This window comes from Populus alba, chromosome 8 (assembly GCF_005239225.2).
Source record: "Populus alba chromosome 8, ASM523922v2, whole genome shotgun sequence".
In the NCBI taxonomy this organism is placed as follows: Eukaryota; Viridiplantae; Streptophyta; class Magnoliopsida; order Malpighiales; family Salicaceae; genus Populus; species Populus alba.
This window is the reverse complement of record NC_133291.1, coordinates 3,707,287-3,725,732: the sequence shown is the minus strand read 5'-3', so window position 1 is coordinate 3,725,732 and position 18,446 is coordinate 3,707,287. Positions and strand designations below refer to the sequence as shown.

The following is an 18,446-nucleotide window of genomic DNA, read 5'->3' as shown; positions in this document are numbered from 1 at the left end:
TAAAAAAAATAAAACTCAATAATCTGAAAGGATAAAAATACCCCTAAATGCATAAACTTATTTTGTCCTTGATAAAGGCAAACACGTGTTTTAACTTTAGCCGGAGAAAGAAAGAAAAAATCCTTGGTTAACAACTTGACTTTTTGTTTACCCCGAGAGTAAAGAAATATTTTAACTATTTTAAGATTCATGAAAAGATGAAAAAAAAGCTCTTATCAATAATTATAAATGTATTTCTTTTAAGGTTCCAGATTTTATTGATTTCGGGGCTAAAAATGTATTTTTAATGTACATAAATTTTGAAAAAAACTAACATACTCTGGAATAATTTTTTAATAACCAATGAACATTTGGAAAAGACAAAACTATCCAAACAATAGAAAAAAGTCTAGAAAAGTCTCCTTTCCAGCACAATAAATCCACACAAGAGCATAAATAAAATATAGCAGGAATTTAATTGTAAATAAAATTGAAAAAACATGTTTGGTATAAGATTATTCAAGTGAAACTGACTAAGAAATGAAGAAATAATTCTGTAAGAATCACTCACAACTCCTCTTGATTTTAATAAAAGAGATGACTACGAGGAGATTATGTAAAATTGATTCCATTGTACTATTCATACAAAGAGTCTTACTTTAGTCTACTTGTAACTTATTTGACACTATTTATTTTATTATAATAAAATCATACAAGGACACTACGACTTTTGAACATGGGCCTAGTCTGATCTTCTTCTACTCGAAGCCCGCCCGGACTTTACAAGCCTTGGCAACGTGCTGAGAGATATTGATGATTTTGACAGCCCATGTCCAAAAAAAACAAAGAAGCCAAACCATAGTAATGTGGATCCTATTCGTAATTTCATCTTAGATTTTATTTGTTTTTGTATTTAAAAAAAATAATATTTTTTTAAAATTAATATTTTTTTATATTTTTAAATCATTTTGATGTGTTAATATCAAAAATAATTTTTTTAAAATAAAAACACATGATTTTGATATATTTTTAAGTGAGAAACATTTTAAAAAGTAATTGCAATCACATGTGTCCCTTCCACGTGGCGACATGAGGACATAAAAAGAAAAGAGAGGGATGGGGTTTCTCTCTCTTTTGGCATAGTGGGCCCTCGATAAAAGGCCCGCACGATGGACTATTAGCTTAATGAAAGAGCGCGTCCCTGATAACTGCGTTGTTGTGTCTAAGCTATGAGAGCTCTCAGCCACATAGATAGTTCAATGTGCTCACTAGCACCTGACTCTATGATGTGGATCATCCGGGGCATATTAGCATGGTGTACTTTTTCGTGTTAAAATCGGAGCCCTGTCAATCTTGACAAATTTAATAAACAATAATCCAATAAAAAAACATATCAATTCATCTCTTCATTTGTATATTTTGTTTCCTTTCATAATAATCATATATATGGAATAAATATCTAATTCTATCGTTAGGATTATTAAATAATAAAGAGTGGATATTGAAAATAAAAAATAAAATAATTATAAATTTATAAATAAAATAGAACTTTATCATATTGTGTCAAAATCACATAGAGAAATCCTAGGAACTCGATTCGTCTATCAACTAACCCATAACCGACGTCGCGTAACCGCCCAAACAAAACATCATCAAAAACCAAACCCTACTTGCACTTTTCTTGTACAGACACAGACAAAGGCACCATCTCCAATCAAACCCCGACGGCCACCAGAAAATATCCTTAACCTTAACCATGTCTGTAGACAAATCAGCGAAGCCAGGCAAACTGCGTTGGGGTGAGCTAGACGAGGACGATGGTGAAGATCTAGACTTTTTGTTACCTCCCAAACAGGTGATTGGGCCCGATGATAACGGGATCAAAAAAGTGATCGAGTACAAATTTAACGATGATGGTAACAAGATTAAGATTACGACTACGACCCGAGTCCGCAAACTCGCTAAGGCTCGGTTGAGCAAGCGGGCTGTGGAGAGGCGAAACTGGCCGAAGTTTGGAGATGCAGTTCACGAGGATGTTGGGAGCAGGCTTACTATGGTTTCTACTGAAGAGATCTTGCTTGAAAGACCTAGAGCCCCTGGTATTTCTTTTATTTCAACATTCTTTTCGTTTTTATGCGTTTTGCTGTACTAGTAGATGTCTGCTTGTGTGAAACTTGATTTTTGTCGCACGCTTGATTCTTTAAGGATTTGCATGTTTTATAGTTCAGTTCTGGGCGGCCAACCAATCATAGATAAGCTTCCCAGCGAATTGTTTTCTCTTATTATGAATGCTAAGTAAGCTCACCGAAATTTGAGCTCTGCTGGTGGCATTTGATGGTTATCCGGAGTTCTAGTTTCCCTTTTATGCAACTAATTAATTAATAACGGTGTTACATTCTGATAGTTCAATCGATTACATTCCTGAATATAATGATTTCTCTACATTTGTTTATATTTTACTGAAGTTCTGCAAAACTGTTCTGTTGGGTTTATTCATGGAGGACAATGCTGCCTTGAAGTTGTTAATTTTCCCTGATTCTGCGAGAGTGTACTTGCTTTTAAAAGCTGTGGGGCTTGAACTTTCCGCAATGCATCAATGGATCTATTGCTGTCCTGACTCCTCTCCAAGAGAATATGTGTTATTGTCTGCCCATTGGATTTTAGTGTTTGTATTACGTGTATAGTTGGATGCCTTGGAACTGAAACTGGCTTTCTGCTTGTTAATTTTATTAATGTTTTTTGCCTAGTATTCCCTCAACCCTTACGCATGCAATAGTTACTTTTAGTTGCAAACCAAAATCATTGCTAGTCTTCCATATGTTTTACAGAGAGATGGTTGAGTTTGGAGAATTCTTATGTCTGGTCTTTAGATTCTTCTAGAGTGTATCTGAAAGTCTTGTTTGTCAATGACTATTTTTTCTTAAAGTCTATGTGTTGGTTGGTTTTCCATTTTAATAATGCATTGGCATGCCAAAAGGTACGAAAGCAGAAGACACCAAGATAGCTGGAGATAACTTGGCTCAGTTAGGTAAAGGCGGGGCTGTTCTCATGGTTTGCAGAACTTGTGGTAAGAAGGGTGATCACTGGACATCACGATGCCCATACAAGGATCTTGCTCAACCGACTGAAACCTTCATCGATAAACCTGCTGCAACAGAAACAGCTATGGCTGCCTCTGGAGCCACCAAGGGTGCTTATGTCCCACCAAGCATGAGGGCTGGTGCAGAGAGAACTAGTGGATCGGACATGAGGCGCAGGAATGAAGAAAATTCAGTCAGGGTTACCAATTTATCAGAGGACACCAGAGAACCTGACTTGCTTGAACTTTTCCGCACATTTGGTCCTGTGAGTCGTGTTTATGTTGCTATTGATCAGAAGACTGGTGTCAGCAGGGGCTTTGGTTTTGTGAACTTTGTAAGCAAGGAAGATGCTGAGAGGGCAATAAACAAGCTCAATGGATATGGTTATGACAATCTAATCCTTCGAGTTGAATGGGCCACACCAAGAACGAACTAGATTGTTTAGAATTGCTGTGCATTTCTACTGTTAAGCACAGTTCTAGGCTTCCTAATATTGTCTTCCTGAAGAGTGCTTCTTGTTCTCCATCAACCTTGGGATTTTATTATCAGATAAGAGTCGTTTAATGTTCATGACTGGATTTTGATGTTCTCTTCTGTTATTGTTTCTCCTTGAATTATTTTTAAAAAAAATGCTGGAGTAAATTTTTTAACAAAATGCTGAAGAGTAAATTGTCCATTTTATGCCTCTTTATCGAAAGTTTGATCTCAACATGCAGATACTCAATGATAAATGGGAAATAAGATTTTAGCCAGTTGGGCACCATGATGCTGAGATGCAATGAACTAAAATTGGATGAAATTGTCTGTTGTCTGCAACCGTGCTAAATGCTTTGCAATTGCAGTGATTTTGCTTCTGTATATGCAATCTGCTATGCGGGATTGAAATTCTCAAGTTCTTTACGGCAGAAGAAACTAAATCCCCCGGAGGCTGCAAGGATATTGACATCAAGCTCATCTCTGGCCAAATAAATTGTTGGGACATTTAAGAATTTATCACATCTATCTAATTTAGAAGACCCTTTACTTAAGAAAGAAAGCTGATAACTCCATCAAGATAAAAATCAATCATGTTGGTTATCTATGCACAAAAAGCTATTGATGGCACAGAGAACTAGTTTTGTATGATTTAATCTAATTAAGGATCTCACTAGACCCTACAAGCTAAAACGGGGAGTGATAGTTGAAAATGATTTTTTAAAGTGATTTTCTCCTAAAAAACCATCATTTTTTTTAAAAAAATAAAAACTCAAAAGCACTCAGGTCACAAAGCAAAATAGTGATCAATGTGACTATCCAGTGTTTTGGGGTTAGCGGTCCATTTTCACTCTTTAAAAAAAAAAAATATAAAGGATGCATGTATGTTCATGATCACATCTTATTGTAATTATATCCATATACATATAGGGCAAAGCGCCAAGCAAACTCAAGCTAGGTATAGTAATATCAATTCCACAAGCACATCATATTCTGATCGTTCAAATCATCAATCCCCATACTAGAGACCCAAACCTGTCTTCAAATGTTCTCTGCATATTGCAAGCTAGTTTTCGACCTCCCTTGCTGTTGCAATAGTCGTAATGTACTCAATTTCCTCAGCAACTTCTTTCATAGAAGGCCTATTCTGTCTCTTTTCCTCTATACAGCTCAAAGCCAGAAATGCCAATGCCTTAACGGTCTCAAGTTGCAGAGAGCTCGCCTTCACCTTTAGAAATGGGTCTATCACGTCCATTAGCTTTTCCTCTTCCATCATCCTCTGCACATAAACTGCCAGGTTTATATCATCTTCCGGTCTAGTAAAATCTAATGCCTTTTGAGAAGTCAATAGCTCCAACAACACAACCCCAAAACTATAAACATCGCTCTTATCAGTCAACTGATATTTCCTGTAATACTCAGGATCGAGATACCCTAGAGTGCCTTGGGCACAGGTTGATATGTGACTCAAATCACTATGAGCTAACCTTGACAATCCGAAATCCGAAACTTTGGCATTCAATTTCTCATCGAGAAGTATATTGCTTGACTTGACGTCTCGATGATATATTGAAGGAACAGCTGAGAAATGCAGGTAAGCAAGACCATCAGCAGTATCATGAGCAATTTGGAGGCGATGTAACCAAGACAGTTGGCTTTTTCCATCGGGTTTTAGACCTTGTAGACGATCAAGAAGATTTCCATTTTCAATGTACTCATAAACGAGTATAGGTTGCTGAAGCTCCACACAGCAACCAAGCAAGCACACAAGGCTTTTATGATTGACTTGGCATAGAATTCGGACCTCATTGAGCACCTGGTCAGTTCCCTTGGTGTTTCCAAGCTTGGCACACTTGACAGCTACTACTGTGCCATCATCAAGAATGCCTTTAAAAACTTCACCATAGCCACCGGCTCCTAATAGGCGGTCTTTTGAGAAATTGTTTGTAGCCTTCTTTATCTGTTTGCCTGTGAAGATTTTTGCTGCTCTGCTTCCACCCGCGTTCAGGATCTCTTCACGTTCTCTAGCCAGGCGTTCTTGTGCTTCTTTGATCCGTCTACGGCGTTTATAGAGCAGGACAGATATGACGATCACCAAAAGAGTCAAACCAATCCCAGATGTTAAACCTATAGAAATTTTTGGGTCTTGTTAGACATAAATAAGAGAGAGGAGAGAATGGCTCTGGAGCTTTATAGTATAAAGAATCCTCTGCAAAAACAATTAACAATCACGGAACAGAAAAATGAAACAAAAAAAGTAGTGTCCTGAGGTCTTCATCTCCCTACTATGGTTCGTTGTCTCCCACCCTGCTACACAGGAAGACATGTCTCACATTGGGACCTCTATGGGTTCTTGATGCCATAACTGCAGCATCTCAGAACCTTTGTCCATCGATGTGTTAATGCTTCGCATCAATCTAAGCCCCCATAGTCATTTCCTTGTTATTTTGCAGCTTATGATCAAGAAGCTAATTTTATTGGTGCTCAACTGCCTTGTAAATTGTTCTGAGGGTGGCAAGCATGGCTACGTATTATGTTAACATTTGAAGAAAAAGAGAGAGTCCTCTACACGTAGCAGGAGAGTCGGAGGGTTTGATATCCTGCACGTCAAATGCTGAAAGAGTTCATGGGATGGATAGCAAGGCAACTGTTCCTTTCTAAAATTTTCCATCTTGCTTCTAGAATGTCGACTCCAGCCGTCACGACTGAGGCCCGATGGGCTATTTTATATTTTTTTCTAATTTTTTTATAACCTAAGAATGTAGTAGTAGTTAGGAGTTAGGACTGGGAAGCTTGGATCATTGTCGACGTTGGTCAAATGAAAAATCAAAACACGAAAGAAAACTAAGAAATTGTTAAAAGTAGTTTTCTTTTACCTAATTATGATCAAAAGTCTTGGTAGCTGCTTTTTAAATGTTTTTTATTTTAAAATTAAATATATTTTTGATATTAACATATAAAAGGATTTATTTCAAAATAATAAGGAAACTTAATTTGAATAAAAAATTTGATTTTTTAAAAAATATTTTTATAAAACAAAAACAAATATCAATCAAGAAAAGAAAGGAAGAAGAAAGAAAAAATAGCTGCCAAGACAGAGACACGGCAATAGTTAAATCAAGGTAAAAAAAAGGGTGCAAGTGGTGTTTACCGGTTCAATTGTTAAAAATACGAAATTTGAGTGAAATCATTCCTAGATTCCTAGATGTTGCAAATCATCAGTTGAGATTATTAGAGCATCTCTAAAGAAACAGCTAAAAAAATAGCAAAAATAAAAAAAAATTATATTTCTACCTTTTATTTATAATTTTAATAATTTCAATGAATAAGCTATATAAATAGCTAAAATACTTATTCTTGTTTTAAAATATTATTTCTACATTTTTTTATAGAAAAACTACAAGTACATGAAAGGACATTGAAAAGACATTATTATATTATATAAAAAACAACTAAGTTAGTTATATAATTAGATTAAAATTAGTTTAATATAAAATTTATTAAAATATAAATGGCTCTTCTACATCATTTTTTACCATTCAAATATATATATAAATAAATAAATTATATTTATATTTATATTATTAAAAAGATTATTTTATCAATTCGACTATTTAACGTAGCATCTCTCCATTTGGGTATTTATTGGAGATGCAATTATTATAGTAAGCAGTCAAACATCTTGAATAATGACAAGAGAAGTACCAGCAATGAGAGCAGTCTTTGTTGATCCACCACAGCTCCCATCATTTTGACACGTAGCATCTGCACAGGAATCCAAATTACACTCTTCAAACAAAAAAAATCAACATTTCAAGAGTAGAACTAGACTAAGGGTTTTCAGGTTCCACAGCACAATCCAAAATGACTAGAGGGCACAGGCAAACTTACCATGAGCACAAATTCCTTGAATCGGATCCCAGTGAAGTCCACCTGTACAGTAACACCTCCTGACCCCACTCAGATTTGCAGCGGGCCGGCAAGTAGAATTCCCATCACAGTCGGCCTGAGACCCACAAATCGGTTCCTGAGGCAGCACCCACTCGATTGCCAGTCCCGGGTTAGACCACTTATCCACGGGCAAAACCGAATCCAAACCAACAAAACTAGTGTAAGCCCTGCACCCGGTGTCTTTTACCCTTATTCTATGCGCCGTCGATGACCCGCCTGCCCTGAAAGTACAACAAATAGGAGCAGCTTGACAAGGAGCCTCCCCTTTGGTACTATTAACGTACACGTGACACAAACTGGTTGAGGTACAGTTCAACGGAGATCTAAGCAACGACTCCGTACAGTTCAAAAACATGATGGTGTTATCGCTTGTGATGTTAAAAGGTAAGCTCTCGTTTAACGAGATACCTTCGTAGATGTAATCAGACGTGACACATGTGTTTGGTAAGAGACTGGCTGGTTGGATCACTAGCCGTTGGATGGATGGATTTATGGACATGATCGGATAGGAGGTGTTGAGTGTATCAAACAAGAGGGTGCCTGAATTGCACCTGATCTTGTATTGTGGATCCCCGCATGTAGAAGCAGTGCTAAACGGGTAGGGGACCGGGGTGGTGCCACAGTTGGGGCAGTTTTTGGCTGAGAATGTGCACATGGCGCATCTTAGGAGCAGGATCGCCGTGAGGAGGAGGCGATGTGGTGGTGGTTTCATTGTGTGGGAGATGACACAGAGGAGTTGGGTTTCGAGGTTTTTTATGTGTTTGCGTTTTGGTGATGATCAAGATTGTGATATGATAATTTGATAGCGGCGTGGCAGTGATTATGGGCAGATATGGTGGGAGATTCTTGGTGGACTTTAATCGGTGTTTGGAATGTAATGTATTTTTAAAATTAAAATATCTTTTTAAAAAAATATTTTTATCAATCCATTAAAATAATTTAAAAAATATTTAAAAAATTATCAACTTAACATTTTTTTTAAACTAAATGTATTTTTAAAATAAAAGGGAGTTTCAAACAAAAAAAAAAAAAAAAACAGTAACTAAATACACTGGCTTTTGTCCTTATGTGTGATATGTTTGACTTTTTTGTATTATTAGATAGATTTTTAGCACTTCTTCTAGACAGGGGCTGCTGAAATTGCGTTTGAAATAGTATTTTTTTTTCAAAATTTAAATATTTTTTATTTTAAATTATTTTATTATTATTATAATATGCTAATTTAAATAATTTTTTAAAAATAAAAAATAATTAATATATTTAAAAAATAATTACTACTACGACCTTAATCACCCTATCATGTCTGATTGGTTCAATCCTAGTGCCATCTGTGCATGATAATTAGAGTGGTAATTAATCCAAGAATTATTTGATAAAATTGAAGGAGTGGATTAGTGGAGGGTGACGGAGTGGATTGGTGGAGGGTGGCCAAGCAAGGGTATGTTTGGACGGTAGTTTTGGCTTCTTAAAAAAATATTTTTAATATAAATATATTTAAAAAAAAATCAATTTTTTTTTAAATATAATAACAAGATACAAGACAAGTACTGTACGGCAACGCATCACCTTTCATTTGTCTCAAATTAATAATTTTGTTTGTCAGTGATGTGTTCATTTCGTCAATGTTAACGATATTGCGATAGTGATTTGGGACTGCACAGGAAGCAAGGCTGGCGGAGTACCCGGCATACTAACGGTGCTAACTAATAATTTAAACTTTCCATCAAATGGAATAATAAAAAAAAAAAAAACTCACGAGAATTGGTGCACAGATGGATATTTAGAGAGGTGATGGTGTTTTCTATCACGATTTTTTTATTCAAGTTTTTTCTTCTAATGAGTGGAGTTATTTCAATTTATTTAATATTCTTTTATTCTCGAAATGTACTTTTATAAAATAATTTTATAAGTGTAAATATATTACATGTTTTTCCTTTGATTCCATCATATAAAATGATAGAAAATAACTAAACGAAATAATAAATGTCATTGAAAGGAGAAAAACTCAACACACTGAAAATAAAAACAATGCATGAGAAAAGCTCCAATTGTCTTCATCCTCTCTATATAACATTTTCTCATGCCTCCTATTTTAAAATAATATTTAAATATTATTTGTAGTTGTTTTTTATTTAAAAATATATCAAAATAATTTTTTTTATTTTTAAAATTAGCATATTAAAAATATCTAAAAACACTAAAAAATATTAATTTAAAAAAAAGAAAAAAATAAAAAATATTTAATTTTTTAAAAAAATATTTTTAAAACACAAAAACAAATAATATCTCGAATAAATTTTTAAGCTATAATTTCATTACATGAATATAGCTCAAATTGATCCGAGGGATTGGAATGAATAAATGAAAATCAAAGTGAGGCTCTACCAAACTGGCATGATTCTGATGTTTAAGAGAGGCAAATGGGCGTGCGCTTCGACCGGAGATGAACAAATCAAAACAGGAATACTAAACCGAACTTCCATAACTTGATTTGTCTGGTTTTCAGGTTATTTGATTGAAAACTCGATAAATTAAAATAATTAAAAAGCTCAGTAAAAAGAACTACTGAAGTTCTTTTTTCTCCCTTGCAATTCATGTTCTCAAGGGATTGTAAAATATTAGCAGCATATATGAAATAAATAGTTTATGCAGGATGAATAATCTTGGCCCTCTAGAAGAAAATTTTATAATCTTAGCCCCGCCTCAAATAAATTCCTGACTCTGCCACCGCTTTCAAGTTCATTTTACTAGTTGCATTCTGCATTGACTTTGACTGGAATCTTTAGGTAAAGCCCACTTCTAATCTCCCTGCAAGAAGTACTCCATTCATATCCCATAACATATACCTTACCAGCTCATAACCACCCCACAGCTACTGTTGCCATAAATAAAAAATAAATATTTACACGTGGACAGGTAAGATCCAACCAGGAAATTTTTTAGAGCAACTAGTGGCTAATTACGTGTTTGACATTGTTGTAATTTGATATTATGGCAGTTTATCATTTAAAAATATAAGTTTAATTTTTTTATATAAATTATTTTTTTTTCACAATCAAGGATTTTTTTCAGTGGGATGGGGTTCACTGAAGCCTTTCAATTTGGATATATTGACCCTTATCTCTCGTTTCTTTGTTAGCAAAGCAATTAGATTGAATACAAATTTACTAAGAAATAATTTTTAATTTCAAGGATATAATTAAAATATTTTCAGATTTTAGGATTAAGATGTAAAATTATGTTTAAGCGTGCCATGGTGCCCTTAACTCTCTACCCAGTTCCCCCGTCCTTCATGACCCAGAAAACAGAAAGGAGACTACACTAATATGGGAATTTTTTAGCACATTCCTGCAGAAAAGGTTGCCATACATATTTTTGAATTTTGACTTTGCTTAAAGATACAAAAAGGAAAGGACCCCACAACTGATACTTGACACATTAATGCTATGCAGGCTGCCAGGCTCATCCAGGAGACTTCAAAGTCGTCTTCAAATAATAGCCATAATGTCAGCAGCTGCTATTTGCCACCAAACCTTGCCGGACAATTATTGTATGCGTTGAGCCAGATAAGGATGGACAAGAAGCTTCGAAGTAGGCGGAGAACACTGAAATACTAATAAGAAACCATATTCTTAGTCATTAATATTCTTCCCGTGAAAAGAACGCCCCCCGGATTCAGCAGGACGCCATTGACATTTTATCCAAGAACACGCTAGTTGGTTTTGACCTTTAAACTATCACCAAGATTCTCAGACACGAAGTTTATAATTGGTGGTGGATAAGAATTTATGAGACCAAGTTAAAATCTTACATTTCACGAATGTATTAAAATCCTTTCTGTTCCTGATCAGGATTTATACATGCGACCTTCATCGTAAGATTGTGAGCCCGAATTTCTTTACCATATAAGGAGACAAAAAGGTCATTTGAGCATCCCTCTGATTCAGGGAGGCGACAACATCTTAAAGCTTCCTATTTAAAGTGTTTGTGTTTTTTTAGGAGGTCAGGAAAAGCTTATAAATTGAACGTTTCATCAGTCTCCATCCCCATGGGAACTTTTTCAAGCCTGGTGTCCATGTTCAGATTTCACATCTCAAAAGAGAAAATGCAAACTGAGACTCTTCTAAGAAAAGTAACCCTCGATGGCACAATCCCGGGCAAATTCACGGAAAATCTGAGGTCACAACCCACTTACGATCACCAGAAAATGAAATGCTGCAACTCGTTCATTTTTGGTATCCAAAACAGCACTTGTTTTCGCTTTCCTCAAGCGCGGTTTGGAAACATAACATGAGCGAAGCACAATTAATAGCAAGCTTGCATTAAGTTAACAGACTCCGGAACACTTTATACACAACAATACTTGACTTTTCATGACATTGAGTACAGTATAATGTTCAAATGCTACTAAATAAAATATACACAACGGACCTAGCTAGATCATGTTTTACATCTTGATAGCGTTGTATCATTGTAATAGTTTCAAGAGATGGAACTATGTGGTGAACCTGAGCCACGAAAGAATGAGGACGAGCACATGTGTAAGCATACAAGCTACTGCAAGTAGCTATACATGGATCTTAATGATATGTCAGCGGTCTGAAAACACTTCTTACCTAACAAAAATGGGCCAAGGCTAGGCAGAGTCAGATACTCAGGTAGGTGACTCGGCCAGAAGTAGGGTATGCCACCAGCCACATGCTACATTTTTAGGGACACAGCCATCAATGGTAACTTGAGAAGGAACATTGCGGTCAATCACATCACCCAAGCCAAGCTGTTTCACAATAACAAAATCATACGTCCTTAAATTGGCAGACATAAACATTGGAACATAATGATGTGAACCTGAATTCCATATCAATTATAGTGCATGGTAAACATTATAAACAACAACGGAGGCTTATTTAGCTTGATATGAATCACAGAAATGAATGCATTCCAATGTCATTCCAGATGCTCGCAAATTAGATGATTGATTGGGATTAAGCATAAGTACCTGGCCATACTTGTTCCAGCCCCAGCAGAACACTTTTCCATCCTCTTCGAGAAACAAAAGCAGAGCGTCAGGCTTCATAGTTATGTAGTATACATCCAACGTAATTCTAAGAACATGCATATGGGTCACAAGTCTAAAAAGTATTGTAATAGTACTTAACAGAATGGTGAATATATAATTATTTAATTGTTGTAATGAACACATATTTGCGCTATTTTTTACATACATCAATGATTGCAACATCTCATTCACCACCAAACAATCTTTTAACTGGTCTGGTTCCTGATCAGTTATTTATTATGCTAAAAACCTATGTTTTACATTGGCTATATGTTTATACCTTTCAAACTGGTCCTTTTATTTTTCCATGCAGTCATCACATTTATGTTTTTAGGATTTAGACAAGCATTCAGATTTTTGTTTCACCCAGCCACAACATTAAATGTCAGTCTGTTGCCAACAAGATCAAAGAACGTCCACTGGAAATGGAATGACGTATTTGTTGGTTTAACACCAAACAGGGAGATGAGGAAGCCTAAAAATAGCCACAAACCTGAAATTACAGTACTGTGGCGAGCCCCACAAGAAATAGTTTTTGCATGTATATTTTCCAAGCTCGGAGCTTCCAAGAGTCTGGGAAGAGTCTGATTTAAAATTCAATAAATTGTAAAGTTAACCACAGAAAATTCTTCAAGATAAAAACATTTGCTAACATAGTAGCTATGTTTGAGGTGTCAGTAGTCAGTGACAATGATGATGATTAAGATTTAGTGCAGTACCAGCGCTTAGATCTTTCAGTGCCCAAAATGAAATTTTGAAACTCTAGAATCTACACACCCCAGTATTCTATTGGTGATGAAGAATAATTAATAACCTTTTTCTTTTTAAGCAACACATTTTTCTGTATTTTGTTGATGAAATGCTAAATGCAATCGAATTAGTCTTACTTTGAGATCTTATTATATGTACACCGTCTTATCATATCAAAAAATCAGCATTTCTATTTACTATCCTGCAGTCAAGGGAAAGAGGAAACTTGAGCAACCCAGTTATAATTTGTAATATACCTCTGCTTGGTCACCACCAGTTCCCAACTGTCCAAACTGATTCCCACCAAATGTGTAGAGATCACCATCAGCAGAAACACAGACTGTATGCCATAGCCCTGCAGCAACTCCCTCTATCCTAATTCCCAGCAAGGAAGATACACAAGTAGGGCTTAACTCATCATCTGTACTTCCTTGACCACACTTGAAAAAACAATATAACAACAGATTTTATTCCTTTAACCATGATAAGCCAAAGCGCGCAGCAATAAAATTAATCACAAGAAAAATATAAATATATAAGCAATGAAAAGAGAGAGAGTAAATAGATAATCCCTTGTTCGAGTGGACCTCATTTTCAACATCTACATTTCTTTTTCTCCACTGTTATCTACATTACCTACATGTCAATACTGAAGAATGGTAATGCTGGAAACTGTCACCCCCAGATTAAACTTTTGAACTGCTAGTTTAAGAAGAAAAGCATGGTTCAACAAAACATGCTCCAGGAACCTTTAGTTACACAATCTTGAAGGCATGACCAATGAACTTCAGAATCTAGAAACCGAATGGGCAGAAACACTATAGGATTTAATAATTCAAGATTGGGGAAAACAGTTGGTAATTTAAATCCACTGCAACTTTGCAATCAACTACACTATCAAGAAATGACTAATTATATCCACCATAAACATGTATCTTCATTGCTTCAAGACATGAATTCTTTACTTGCATTTGAGGGGATACTTTCAAGTTTGATTTGCAACCAATGTGCAAGAACTGAAGCTTATACAAAGCACGAAGGTTCTGAAAGCATAATAGCTTAAACTATAGCAAGTAAACATGGATGAAAGAAGAAGCTGCTGAAAACAGTGAACCTTAAAGTCTGATGATTTTAATATCGAAAGGACTTCAAAGAAAAATCTGCTGAAAGTAGTGAACCTCCTAGATATTCAAAGGTGCATCACTGGAGATGAAATTTAGAGTTATTCTCGAAATAGAAAAGTTTAATCGGATGTGCATCCACTCTTTCCTTTGGTGGTGCTATTTCATAAGTATGGCAACTTTACAAAATGTTTCTGCAGTTGCTCATAAGGGGTGTGTCCCACACAAGGAAAAGATTGCATCATAAGCAGTAATAACAAATGTAGGTCAATTCTCATGGCATCAAAATCACTTTTTACTGGCCAAGATGTTTGAAAGTATCATCCAAATGAGGTTTGACAGTCAAGAAACAGACCCAACATTTAATATTCGAGTGGTTAAAACAGATGCACAGGAGTCAGATCAAGTCCATATTCGCTGAAACACATAGCTAGGTAACGTATGAATAATGAAAAATGCATTTTTCAAATAAAAAAGCACGGAACAGGTCACACAACACAAAAAATTTACTTTCAGAAAATAGAAAACCCCAGGAGAGACTCATTGACTGCCAAGCATCTACTAGACCAAAGTACCTGTCCATAAAGTCCCCAGCCAAAAGTAAGTAATGCTCCAGCATCTGTAATAAGTTTGATGCCAAAAGTATCAATTAATACATGTGAAGGTCATAAAACACAATAAAAAGGAAAACAGGTATGCATTGATCATGCGGGCTGTGGCCAGAATTCAAAACTTGCAGTCTAGGTCATAAATCTTGTTGTTGTACATCCTGATGCAAGTAAACCAACTGCAGGGCTCAAATGCACCTAAAGCATGTTGCTTGTTCATTGAATAACAAATTCAACATAGCAGTATGATCATCAAAAAAGATCATCATTCAATCATACCTGTAATCACTGCACTGTGTCGACCTCCACAAGCGATCCCTTTAACATAAGTTCCAGGAACTCTAAAACCCTGTCCCTCTGAAGTCATGCCCCCTCGAGAAAGCACTGCAGCTCTCTCTTTTCCATAAGAAGAGTCAATGCAAGGTATGGGATGAGGAGAGGACACCATCCGTATTCGGGAGCCCAAACCAAGCTGCCCTTCGCCACCATAGCCCCAACCCCACACCTGTCCTATATCTGAAACTTCAGAAAAATTAGGATACATCAAATGTCTTGCTTAGTTGCTTTACATAAAAGATCTTCCATGGCTTCAGGCTTCATACTGCCTATCATTTTGTTACCATGATTTCCTTGAATAGAGAACTACACGTGAAAATACTGGGTCAGCACAGCACTATCCCAGGTGAGGACTTACCTGACAATGCTAAAGTGTGGCGCCCGCCAGCAGAAACAGTGACAATCCTCACTCCGGGATTAAGTGTTACTAGGCATGGGAAAGCTGACGGTGTTTCATCTCCAGTGGATGAGCTTTCAGCTGCTTGTTTTGCTGATAATATTCTCCGCCTCTTTGTACTTTCATCTTTACTTCCTCTACCATCAAGCCCGGACAAAGTTCCACTTCCACCACTGGACCTTGAACCTTGAGAGCGAGGGCTGCCTGCAAATGATCACCATTCACACATTAGCTTACTAAGAGTAAATTACTTGGTGCACTGTGTTTGAAAAGGTAGCCAGATGGAAAGTACCTTGCTCTGTAAAAAAAAGATTCTGCCTTTCAAACACATCCTTCTCCATTCCTCCCGCCCCTGATTGATCACTAAAGACTTTCCCTGAGGGAATACATTCTTTCCATCCCCATGTATAGACTTCTCCATTGTCTGTACTTGAGAAGTCAAAAAAGGCTTAGTCATTTTAGGCAACGTAATATGATGCATAATGAATTATTTATCAAAGCAAGACTTCAACAGTGCCCTTGCGTACAGTTATTTACCTGTAGCTGCTACACAATGCGCCCAGCCAGCCGCAGCTTTTACAATGGAAGCCTCTGTTGGGAGAGGGAAAGCCTCAGGAGTTTCCTTAACAAGAAAAAAAAAAAAAAAAAAACTTGTTTGTCAGTTCTAAAACATGTAAAATTAATCAACACATACGGAATGAAGTTGAAGTGTTTTATGGTGCAGCGCTACCCCATGCTTCCCGGATGTGACATAGCTTTGACCTAGATCATCTGTTGAACCCCATGTAATGAGCTTTCCAGACTCTGATTAAACAACAACCATGAGTAAAAACACTACTATTTTCTAAATCAAGTAGAAAAATCAATTGAATGGGAATGAAATGATGCTTTTATTAGTTTTGAAGGGAAGCAAGAAAAAGTAAAGTGTGTGCGCATCCACTAATCTTATTACTCAAGCTTCAATTAAGAGGAAAGCAAGAAGGGGCCAAACAGAAATTAAAGGTACTTCAAATGACAATTGAATGCAAATTACAGCAAGAAAACAATTCTAGCGTCTAATCAGAGTCAAAATGTTGAAATAAGAAAGGGGGCAAGAAAAAATGGCTTGCATCCAAGAAAAGCTAAATTTTCTTTCTTTAATGTGAAAAGTGAATACTGTTGCTTTGAAAACTGAAATTAAAAAAAAAAAAGCGATCCCCCGAAATTAAATGTCAGAAGCAACTTAATTTAAACTTGAAATTGTCTAAAAAGCAAATTGAGACAAAATTAAATAATAGAAATGCAAAAATGAGGATTTAGACCAAGCAAAGTAAAAAACCTCACTTAACTACCTTCATTATTCCCATTTTAGCCCAGTTAAGCTCATCACCAGTACCAAAATAGAATAAAAACAAACGAAAAAAAAAATCCTCACTTTCTCTCCCTTTCCCTCCCTTTCCCACATTTTCTCGGCAACCAAACAGAATGAAAATCAAATGTACTGGAAAACCCTCCATTTTTCCATCATAACCCAAGTTAATGCCATTCCAGTATATAATCTCTGAACCACCCAAGAAAAAAATTAAAGAAAATTGAAAGAGATAAATGAAAAATCACCGGAAATGGCCATGGCAAAACCGCAACCGCCGCCACAAACGTCCTTCCACGCATGCACAGTAGACCTAACAGCAAGGGGAGACAAAATCGGCGACCTTTGTGGCAAAGCACCAGGTAAATATCCCCACATATACACCAATTTCTCATTATGCACATCCATGTTCACCACCCCCTCTTCCTTTCCCTCCCCATTCATTCTTTATTATATTTTTATATGTAGAAAAAAATAAAAGATATATCAATACCCGCGGAAAATTTTATTGGAAATTGTTTTTTCCAATACTCGCTACTGTTTTTCCTGTTAGTTTTTCTTATTTTTTATTTATTTTGGGACGAAATTTTGGGGTTTTGTGCGTGTTTTTTTGGCAAGTAATAGAGAGTAGAAATGGTGGCAATAAAAGGGGCGTATCATTTTCAAGAAAATAGAAGGTGCCACCTAGGATGCTCACGTGGGTTCAACGAACACGTGGCTATATATGAGCCGCTAGATTAATCAGTTAATTCTAGCCAGGAGTTCTCGGAAGTTTCTGGAAAGTCGGGCCTCTTAATTGAAAAAAATAGACTTTGCTTGCTGCCTATGAGACTTTTGCTTGCTTGGCTATATATAGAGATGGCGTGAAATGGCTGTTAACGTGTGACACGTGCTTGCTGCCTATGAAGAGTCAAACCTTACACGGGTCGGGTTACTAGTGATGGATGTTTGGAAAAGGGTCATGCCATGTCATTTGTTGGGAGAGAAAAGGTAGAGGCAGATTAAAAAAATATTATTTTATACAAGAATTGTTATCATTTTCTTTGGGTGATTGTATATATCTTTATTTCATTTTTGTGTTTATCTGTCTTTTATGTAATTGTTTTCTATATCGTTCAATCGTCATAGGTTACATGTAATTCCATTCATTTCATGAAAATTTTAAAAAGCAAACTATTAAAATAATATTTTTTAATTATCTTAATGTATTAATGCCAAGAATAATTTTTAAAAATAAAAAAAATTATTTTAATATATTTTCAAACAAATAAATATTATAATTTTTTATACTGTTAGAACTGAAATCATTTCCATCCATACTGTTTATAGATTCCTGTGTAATC

At 35.9% G+C, this 18,446-nt stretch overlaps 3 protein-coding genes across 7 annotated transcripts; 1 reads left to right on the top strand and 2 right to left on the bottom strand.

The window, feature by feature from the left end:
* Nucleotides 1–1,581: 1,581 nt before the first annotated feature.
* On the top strand, nt 1,582–3,648 carry LOC118052259 (uncharacterized). Its single transcript, XM_035063174.2, has 2 exons — nt 1,582–2,078; nt 2,957–3,648. Exons 1-2 carry the CDS (start codon nt 1,736–1,738, stop codon nt 3,493–3,495), a joined length of 882 nt encoding a protein of 293 aa, XP_034919065.1. The 5' UTR covers nt 1,582–1,735; the 3' UTR covers nt 3,496–3,648.
* Nucleotides 3,649–4,386: 738 nt separating this feature from the next.
* LOC118052258 (wall-associated receptor kinase-like 20) lies at nt 4,387–8,327 on the bottom strand. The gene is made up of 3 exons (XM_035063173.2): nt 7,425–8,327; nt 7,239–7,298; nt 4,387–5,660 (listed from the first exon to the last, which is right to left on the bottom strand). The coding sequence occupies exons 1-3, from the start codon at nt 8,194–8,196 to the stop codon at nt 4,600–4,602; spliced, it is 1,893 nt and encodes a 630-aa protein (XP_034919064.1). The 5' UTR covers nt 8,197–8,327; the 3' UTR covers nt 4,387–4,599.
* Nucleotides 8,328–11,830: 3,503 nt separating this feature from the next.
* LOC118052260 (ultraviolet-B receptor UVR8) lies at nt 11,831–17,886 on the bottom strand. 5 transcript variants are annotated; one of them, XM_035063176.2, is made up of 12 exons: nt 17,352–17,882; nt 16,486–16,559; nt 16,293–16,377; nt 16,048–16,179; nt 15,717–15,959; nt 15,302–15,544; nt 14,990–15,033; nt 13,551–13,733; nt 13,037–13,127; nt 12,484–12,527; nt 12,101–12,261; nt 11,831–11,992 (listed from the first exon to the last, which is right to left on the bottom strand). In XM_035063176.2, exons 1-11 carry the CDS (start codon nt 17,545–17,547, stop codon nt 12,139–12,141), a joined length of 1,458 nt encoding a protein of 485 aa, XP_034919067.1. In that variant the 5' UTR covers nt 17,548–17,882; the 3' UTR covers nt 11,831–11,992; nt 12,101–12,138. The 5 variants fall into 5 exon arrangements, with proteins under 5 accessions (XP_034919067.1, XP_034919066.1, XP_034919068.1 ...); XM_035063175.2 differs by having other exon boundaries at nt 11,831–12,261; nt 17,352–17,880; XM_035063177.2 differs by having other exon boundaries at nt 11,831–12,261; nt 15,302–15,538; nt 17,352–17,875.
* Between the last annotated feature and the right edge of the window lie 560 nt (nt 17,887–18,446).